The 10,044-nt window shown below is 37.3% G+C and overlaps 1 protein-coding gene across 1 annotated transcript in view; it reads left to right on the top strand.

Annotated features, from left to right (window-relative positions):
- The window catches only part of TRPA1 (transient receptor potential cation channel subfamily A member 1), a 31,628-nt gene extending 27,857 nt beyond the window's left edge, over positions 1-3,771 (top strand). Inside the window, exons 24-27 of the mRNA XM_027903108.1 lie at positions 639-707; positions 1,296-1,406; positions 1,930-2,027; positions 2,783-3,771. Of these exons, the coding sequence (XP_027758909.1) occupies positions 639-707; positions 1,296-1,406; positions 1,930-2,027; positions 2,783-3,014 (510 nt within the window). The 3' untranslated portion in view covers positions 3,015-3,771. The remainder of the gene's footprint in view (positions 1-638; positions 708-1,295; positions 1,407-1,929; positions 2,028-2,782) is intronic.
- The last annotated feature ends 6,273 nt before the right edge of the window (positions 3,772-10,044 follow it).

Consider the following 10,044-nt stretch of genomic DNA (forward strand, 5'->3'; position numbering starts at 1 on the left):
ATTATTCTGAGGTCTTTATAAAGAAAATTGGGGAACAAGGATTTTTTCTCAACCCTTTGTATCAAAACGTAGCACTAACAATAATTTAAAAAAAAAAAAGAAAAAGCTAACCCAAACTCAGATCTTCATTGCACAGAAAACAGCAGTCAGCATTAGTGTTGGAACTGACTAACAAGCCTAACCTGAACAAAGAGAATCAGAAAACATGATAATGGTGAGAAAGGGGGAAAATAGGTAATATATCTTTAACAATATTCCACTGAACATCTTTTTTTTTTTTTTAGGAAATAAAATTTTTATATGAACTGAGCAATAAAAAACAATTCCAGTTTTCATAGATATTTAGTGCTGCCACACTTAACATTGCAGCAGTAATGAAGAGTCAAAAGGAAGGGATGTTATTCTTGGCAGATCTTTGAAGTAGCTCTTTAGTGCCTTACTAGAAGACAGAGAGTTGTCATTAAAAATGCTTTCTACATATCTTGATATGTATTTTGTAAATATGCAAAAAGTGTTTGTACATTCAAGGGAAAAAATAATTTGAATGTTATATTTTTTTTTAATTTAAGTGTGAATGAGTATTAAAATTGAAATTACAGACTGTGAAAAGGTAGATAATGAAATGTTGATATTTCTAGATTGGTTTGGCTGTTGGGGATATCGCTGAAGTACAAAAATATGCTGCACTCAAAAGGATTGCAATGCAGGTAAGTAACATACCATAGAAAAACCAAGTATTGGAAGTAGTTATCATTGTTAGAACAGCATTTAGATAATTTGTCGTCAGCATTTCTAACTAACACCTTAGGATCTGTGTAAAGCAAACTGGTGAACATGGCATCTTTTTTTCAGTCATGTGAGTCATTGTAAAGGAAATGTACAAGCAAAGGCATTTTTAAGGAATTTTTCAACAGTCAATTCAGTGAATTCTGAGCTGTTCCGAGAACAGACTCTCAAAATCAGTAAATACAATGCTTGAAACTGGAGAGTTGTCTTTTTGTAAAAAACTTATGCAGTGGAAAGAAGGTTAAGATACACAAAAATCAAAAGAACGCGAAATTCATTCTGCTATCCTGAAATCTCATTAGTTATAATTCTGCTAAGATAATACTGGTATACTGCTTTAACTATGTAGTTCCAGTGTCTGGGCTGGACTGTGCAAATCTTACACTATTGTTTGCAGTGTGGAGTAGTACTAGTGATTTGAATATAATGGCATGATGGTTATTTTCACATGATAATGTGTATTTATATTAAGAGAATATAAGTAATTTTAAATGCAAAACTGCATTTAGGTTAATCTTCACACCAACTTGGAGAAGAAGCTACCGTTTTGGTTCTTAAGTCGAGTGGACCAGGAGTCAATCACTGTATATCCCAACAGGCCAAGATACTGTGGATTTATGGTAAGATGGTGAATATTAGACAGAAGAATTCTTACCGAAATGGAGTATGATTGACTTTGTACACAGATTGCTAGGAACACTGCATTATTAAGACTCATTCATTAACTAACAGCAAGGGAATTGTGATTAAACATTGACTAAGGTCCGTGAAAATGATAAATCAGTTCGAGTACAGCCATATTCAGATATAATTAGTGTTTGAATACTCAATGATCTGTTACTGTATTAAGCAATGTAATCTACAAAAGATGTTCAGATAAAAACCAGAATTACTCCCTCTTGGCATTTCTTCTTTTATTTTTTTTTTTTATTTTTCATTTCAGCTGTCGTTGATAGACTGAATTTTCTGATAAAAAAATTTTGCAAAATAAATGTTTTAATATGTAAAAAACCCCATCCCATCATAACAGAAACTCTTTTCAACATTAACACTGTGTGTAAATTTTCCATTTACCTATTTGGGAATTTTAATCTATTTTTAGACTATAATACTTATTTCATTTTGGTTCTACATTTTGTTTAGAGTGTGTTCCAGTATTGCTTTGGGTGTGAAGACTCTACCACATATGCACAGAGCCCTGATACGACATTAGAACTAGAAGTTCTGAAACAGAAATACAGGTATTTGTTGTGTTATTTTACTGATGTAAAAATAAGTAGGACCAATATTACAAACATCGTTCTATTCACAGAGAACCTTTTCAGTCACGCTGTAGATTTCATGTTGTACCTTTGTCAGTCTAGACATTCTGAAAGATAGATTTTCAAAATGCTTGTTTGCTAGTTTTATGAAGACACTTTCTAGACACATTCTCAAGAAACATTTCATTGTTTCTTGGAAGATAAAAGAGACTGTGTTCTGTATGTGTGATGCTAACTTATGTTAACTATTTATTTGCATCAACTCCACTTTAGATGGCACTTTGAAAGAGGTCAGTCAGTGCCTCATCAGTACTCTTCATATGCTGTAAAAGTAGTTTTGAATGTCACTCAGTGTTTGTAGGTGCTTAATAGCCGTTGCAACTTTGGCCCTTTTTTCTTGCCAGACAAGAAAACAGATCAAGAGGTAAAATTTTTGACAGAACTGGCAACAATTTTATTCTCAGAGTGAAGTTGCTTCTACCTTAACTATATAAGTTACTTTTCTCAAGAACCAGGAACTTGTTCTTTAATCCTACTTCCTGAAACCTAGAGAAGTACCACAACTTGAAGAATTAAATATATTCCAGACAATAGTCTTTGTTAGCAGAAGTTAAGTACTGTCAGAAGGTTGAAGTTAAGAATTGTCAGGTCTTTGTATATGTAATTTTAATGCATTAAATGTCCTTTGAAATCAAATTACAAAGCCTGATGTATGCTTTTTTTTTTTTTCTTAGGCTCAAAGACATATCAACATTGTTGGAAAAGCAACATGACCTCATTAAATTGATTATCCAGAAAATGGAGATAGTGTCAGAAGCTGAGGATGAAGACAGCAATGATTTATTTCAGCACAAATTTAGGAAAAGGCAGTTAGAGCATAAGAATAGTAAATGGGATACAGTGTTAAAAGCTGTTAAAACAACTGTGCCTAACCCAAGCACAGAAAAGAACAACAGCTTCTTCTAGACATGGCTGTGAAATTATGTTTGATTATCATTTTGTTTTACTTTAGGGTCACTTATTGTCTTTGCATAATGTTAATGTGATACATGATGTATTCAAGTATAAAAAAAGGCCAGATCCGAAAAGAGGATGCAGATGCTCAAAACAGTATTTAGGGAGACTGAAGATGTCTACATTCAAAACTGTGATCCTAAAAGTGACTGGCTAATCAGGAAAGTGCCTAACTCACCAGATGCCAACCTTGCTGTCCTGACAGTTCCCAAGGCTTCTGTCTAGATCTGATCCTGGATTTGGCTCTAGTACACTTAGGTCTGTATGCAATGACATTATTTTCTGTTACGAGTATTTCCAGAATTTCTAATTTTTAGAAATTAGACTCCAGTTATTTAGTTTTCAGATGTTTTGAGAGAGCCAACGGGCTTTATGTAGCTTAAAGAAAAAGTACGAAACTTATCTGAGAGAGATTGGAAGTTTTGCTGAGTAGGGACTGCAGGATCAGGCCTGAAAGGTAAGAAATAAAAGATCATGAAGTTGTAATGGAAGGGAAGAACTGTTTCCTTTTTTGGACAACTGTACACAGTTCTCAGAGGGATCATTTTTACTAGCATGCATATAGCAATGATAGACGACTGTTTAATATTAGTCATTTACAACTTGCTCTCCTTATACTGCTAATGTGATTTTGGCCTTCCTGATAACCTAAAATTGACTTGCTACTTTAATCTGCACTTTGGTTTTACTATTTATTTACTGGATATTCAGTGCATTATGTAATATACAGTAATATATCAAATGTAGAAATAAACATGAATTAAAATGTATTTAAGTACATGAATATATTTGTTTCCAAACCAGTGCTAATAAATTAATTATGACTATATGGGGTGGTAACTCTCTGTGGTCCACTTTTGAATTCAGACAGTTTCTTTGAGAACTTAACATACATTATTCTTCACATAAAGAACAATTATGATTCCCGTTTACTTAAAAGGCAGCCACCAGAAGGTGATTCACACTGTACAAAACTCGTCATCAGAAAACACAGGAAGATGTACTGCCATGGATGACGTACTGTTCAGTAGGGAAAATTTTTATCACCCAACAGTTCCATCTCAGATTTGAGAATTTAAATCCTTGCCTGGTAAAAAAAGAGAAAGAAGAGGGTTATCATTGCACTTTCTACTATGCTTACTAGTGTAATCAGTTGCTTAATCTCAAATGGTGAATGGCACCTAGAGATTCCACTGTCAAGATTCACTGATACCTTTGAATTCTGTGGCATAAATCCATGCCAGTTGTAGCTGAAGATGTTTGCTGTTAAAACTGAAGTTCTGTTCTGGGTTTACCTCCCAGAATCTGCACAGGCATTTTGCATTTAAGTGTGAGTGTACAGCTTCATTAAGTAAGTTTTCAGAAGGCAAATTGGGGGCATAAACATGCACACTATTGTGTGACTGTGTCCACAGATGTACTTCTGCCTGCTCCAGAGGCCCTGTCTGCCTCTGGGTTACATTCTAACTGCACTGTTGAGATCTGGTGTGTACCATCGCTCTCGTGCACCCGGCTGGAAAGAGACGCATTTTGCAGGTAGTGCAGCATCCCAATGTCTCATTTTCCCTTGACAACAAAGGTGTGAGGAATGGGCTGCAAAGTTCGCTGTGTCTGCCCTGCAGGCTGCTGCAGGAGGAGCAGCTCTGCTTTCAGGGTCAAGCCTGTGTGACACTGTGAAACAGAGAGAGACCAAGTAAGCAGAGCCAGAGTCAAGAAAGTAAAAATAAAACTAGTCACTGAAATTGCAGTGTGGACTTGGATCTATTCCTGTGAATAAACCCTGTTTAAGTTTTCTGACCTGCTGTGCATCTGCAGCTCCCTCTGTCAGTGGAAAGAAGAATGCCCAAGTTCTCAGAATAGGGCCAAACTTTAAAAATGTAAATGTTTTTTAACAAAAATAATTTTAAATTCCTGACAGTCTGCATCATTAACACTAGATGGCAGTGAGTGATAGCATTTTTGAGTAAGTAAATTGGACCTAAATGCATTGTTTGAAGTGAAGAGGAACAGCAGTACCTGTAGAGCAGAAGCAAACCAGGCAGCACTCACAGCTTTAAAGTCTGAGCCTTTCAAGCCTCTTTAAATAGAATTCTGAGACATTTATACACAGCTATCTCTCAGTTTTTCTGATTATTTAATTTCCAATTTGACAAAAAGTTTTCCTTTCAAATTTCATATGCAAAGACAGAAGGTATTGTATAATTAGCTAACATTACAACACTGAATTAGTTAGCTTTCTGTGGAAATCAGCAGACTAAGAGTATTTAATTGCCATGTGATAGAAATATCTAATAGCGCCTAAGTACAAGGGGTGTAGAGTTTAAGGAAAATACAAGTCATGTCAATTGGAATACAAATTACAGTTATGGTTGAATAAAATTGTGTAGACTAAGCTGAAGATACTGGGCCATTTTAGCAGTCTCTAGAAGCAGTCCTGCTAGAATCATTAAGGTTGGAAAAGACCTCTAACATCATCTAGTCCAACAATTAACCTAATACTGACAGGTCCACCTGTCTCTAAGCACCACATCTACATGTTTTTTAACACTTCCAGGGATGGTGATTTCGCTTTCCTGGGCAGCCTGTTCAAATGCTTGACCACTCTTTCAGTGAAGAAGTTTTTCCTTATATCCAATCTAAACCTTCCATGGCTCAACTTGCGGCCAGTGTCTCTTGTCCTATTTCTTGTTACCTGGAAGAAGAGATCTACCCTCATCTGTCTATAACCTCCTTAGATATGTTACATAATAGATACAAGGAAATATATATTAACTGAAAGTGTCATCATGTGAATTTTTAAATTCGCACTTAGGAATTAATATGGATAAATTCAACTGATATGGATTCTCTGAATATAGCATCAGCAAACTGCGATGGGTGTATATCTGTATCCAATCCTTACCCTTCAGTCTGTATGGATACAACACCTCTTCAACTGGGGTACAGACAGCTCTTTAAACATACATGGTCACCATTTGTCTCTTTCTCTGTATAACAAATAATTTTGATTGTGAGGGTAATTACTCCATATTTTATTTTCTGCTGCTCAGCAGCTCTGAAACTGTTTTCTTGTTATGATGAATGTCAGTGTGGGTCAGGCAATGGTACCATCTCCTCCCACCAAAACTAGACCATTCCCAAGAGTTTTTATTGAGGAGGCTGATTTGTGCCTCACCTGTGGGACACACAGGGATAAGAAATGCCACGCCTATGTGATTTGGCACATCTGAAACAAGTTGGCAAGCCTTTGCTGAAACCAAAGGTCCAGGTGCCTTGCTTTCTAGCATCAGACTCTTGCTGATAGGGACAGACTAGGAAAATACTAGGAAACTTAAAATCAGCTAGAGCAATAAAATACATCCTCAGAAGAAAACCTGAAGTGCCCAAATTTGGATTAGAGTGAGACTATTTTATTTTTGGGCTGCAAAACCTGGTAGATAGGAAATAACTTGCTTCAAGCTGTCTAGTGTGCATATTGGTGTTCTTCATATGACATGCTGCTGAAACAAAAATAAAAAGTCTCCGTCATTTTTTGACTCACATTTTTCCTTTGGAGAAATATAGCCTTGCATTCTCCTTATTCTGTTGTATAATACCATTTTCTTATCTGCAACATACTGACTTTGTAAAACTGGTTTTGTAAAACATTTCACACCAAAAAGCTATATAAAAAACTCGATAGAGAATTCATAAAGGAGAACTCCCCCCTCACACTGAAATCAGCCTGAAAGGATTTAAAACCCTTGAGGGCTACACATATTGAGGAAGAAGAGAAATCTGTATGAGCAAAGTGGTGCCCCTTCTCACTGCTTAGGTTTTTATTTTGTAAGATGAAATGCTCATAAACAAAGCACATAGCGAGAGAAAGAAAATATGAGAAAACATCCTTAATCTGTATTGGAGGACCCAGGAGAAGAAACTGGAGCCAGATCTTCCCTTAGGTTAGTGCTTTTTTACCCCACCCTGACAGTGTAAGGAATCACTTAGGCTGCAACATAGTACACATCAGTTGTAAGTTATATTTACATTGACTGTCTGCAGAAACAGTCTCACTGTAGGCAGGAATTAGTCCCTTGCAGTGAACAGACAAAGTGTAGGAGTATAGCAAACCTAGCCATGGAGTTACAGACAGCAGGAGAGTTTTTTGAGCTTTCCCTTTTAAATGATTGAGAAGATACAATAAACAACACAGGCGTTGAGAAAATCTCTGATACCAAAAGCAGCATTTTCTCAGCAGTAAAAAGGTACTGGATGGTGCTAAGGTGTAAATCTGTACTGACACAGGAACTGCAAGAGAGATCCATTTGAGCCTGAGCACGGGTTGGCCCATGCACAGGCCATTCAAGCATACCTGAACTTGTTAGGTAAAGATATTGGCATCCTTATAGAAATGCACCAAGACAATGTCACAGTAATCACTAGAAAAGGTGTTTCAGAGGCTTGAACATCTAGCTCAGTGTTGTAGAGATTAACTCTATCCCACCTGAAACCAGGACACTCAAGACACAGAAATATAGCAGGTTACGGGGGGACCCGCTGCGGACCCTCGTGGCACATTTTGCATGGGAGACGAGTCACGCAGAGGATGACCCACAAAATGGCAGTTTGTTAAAACAAGAAGACAGCTTTTATACAGGGGAATACAGAAAGTTCAGGAATAAGGTGGGACCTTCATCAAATCCTGAGAGCTACTGATATGGGAGCTTGGAGGGATAGGCTACAGGAATATGTCAGGTCACTCAGGGGGAAGGGAGAGCTAGGGAATAATGGGGGTTTGTGTCCTGGATGCACAGGCAGGGGAATCTGCTGAGCCTGCAATGCTGCAGCCTTGTAGCTGGTTCCCAGGCAGTTCTGCATAGCTGAAGTTGCTAGAAGTCTTCTAGAGAGATCTCTTCCTCTAAGCCTTCCTTCCAGTTCTTTCGCATCTCTCTCCACTCTCTGTAGGTCTCTTCTGGTCCACCGTTGACACAGAAAAATCTCAGCCATGGTAAGACTTGGTTTAGAAGTGAAGATGGGAAGTGATGGAAGTGATAAGAAGTGATGCATTTTATGTTATTTCATACTTGGGAATCATAGCTTAGAAAGTATAGCCTAGTTTAAAGCTATTAATTTCAGAAATTTGTAATAATGTTGTTAGTATTTATTTATCCAGAGAGGTGACTGAAGTCTAAAAATTGATCAGCAGCGGGAAATAGGGGATTGAGAAAAACAGGCCAGTAACTTGGAGAAAAAAATGAAGTGAGAGAAACTGGACATTAGTGTGATTGCACTAAAAAAAGAACTGACAGTCTCAAGGCACCACTGGCCCAATCTGAGTACAAAGGTGCTGCTCACAGGAATGTCAAATTCAGCTGCGTTCATGTGGGATCAAGGATGGGGATAGTTAAGATCATTTGAACTATTAAAAGCAGAAAGCATGCTTCTCAACTCAGTCCTGATGATAATCCCCGGAGCTGGCAATGTCCATGGGAATGATTCAGCAAGGCAGCATGGAAGTGATGCCCTGAGAGATATCCATAATGTACCTCAGAGTAATTTCTCATCACTTGAGCTGACTCACTTCCTGCAGATTCTAATGTTAACATTTATTGGCATATCTTCCTAGTCTGTGGGATAATTACAGTTGCATTAAATGGCTGAAAGTAATTGTGGCTAAAGGCTACAACTGGCAATGTTACTGGGTTGTGAGGAAAGGAGCATGTGTATTTCAAAGGATTTGGTCTGCTTCCTGTAAGTTTGAAAGTTGTGTCCGCATCCTGCATGCATGAAGAATTGCAGTATGGTGGCTTCACCCCAATGAGAGGAAAGGATTCCCAAGGCAAGGGACAGATGCACTTTCTACGTAAACTTTTTCAGCCTAGGAAAGTGCATCTGCTGGCACTTCCAGCTGTCTTCAGTGCTCACCAGGACTCTGCAAAGCTACAAGAACAAAAATGCTACACAAAGCTGAGTAAGTCCCTCAAGCACTCAAACTGAAAGAGAAAATGAAGCAGGCAATGGTGGCCAACAACATTCCAACAGCTCATCAAAAATGAAGAGATTCAGAGTTAAAAGGAGAAGACAGAGTTGGATTCATGTGCTGACCTTGGATAAAGAATTTAGTGAAGGCACCACCATCTTTATTTTGTTTTCCTGAGAGAAAGATATCTGTAGGTAACAGTTTTATTTTTATCTGAAAATTGTATTTTAGATAAAAGCTGAGAAGCAGAGTTGTTATAATCTAGAACCCCAGATTTCTCCAATGGGATCTTGCTTTCAATATATCTGTGGTGATGACAGAACTATAGCGTTTCAGAGCCTTAATATGACCACTCCATTGTAGTAACAGGAGCAGGAGGGAAACAGCTTTGCTTCTGGGAAATCCAGAGTGCTCAGGTAGACTCTACATACACAACTTCTTCTTTGTAAAAACAAATAACTAGAAGATAAAGTCTGTGTTTGCATGTTCAAGACAGACCTTGCTGGGATTGAAGAGGAACCAATGAAGAATTTGTTCTATTCAAAACCCATCATTGTTATTATTCACCACAAGCTCATTTCTTATACTACTAAGACACAGGGGATGTGTATCATGTAGAGAAGATAAAATGTGAGAATGCTGTTCCTTCATCTCTCTGTTGGTCCAAAGCCATTTGGGTTACCATCATGGTCATCCCTTACCAAAAGCAGAGTCGTAATAAGCTGCATCCATTGTTCTCCATCACAGGAACTTGTAATCCACTTAGATTTTTATATGAAATTTAACTTTTAATGTAGAAACAGAGCAAAAACTAAACTCTCTCTTATTCCATGTTTCTACATTAATATTAAAAAAATAGCCAAAAGATTATTTTTGCTCTCTTCATTCCTTTATCTGATCCAAATAAATGATCTTTTGCTTTGAAAATCTCTCTATTAGTTTGTAACATAAGCAAATAACTATTGGGGATACAAATTATGTATTACAGTTATGTCAGATGAAGCAGAGACAGATGACCACAAC

Source organism: Empidonax traillii, unplaced genomic scaffold, assembly GCF_003031625.1.
Source record: "Empidonax traillii isolate 1590-97213 ecotype Southwest subspecies unplaced genomic scaffold, ASM303162v1 scaffold934:size234146, whole genome shotgun sequence".
Classification (NCBI taxonomy): domain Eukaryota; kingdom Metazoa; phylum Chordata; class Aves; order Passeriformes; family Tyrannidae; genus Empidonax; species Empidonax traillii.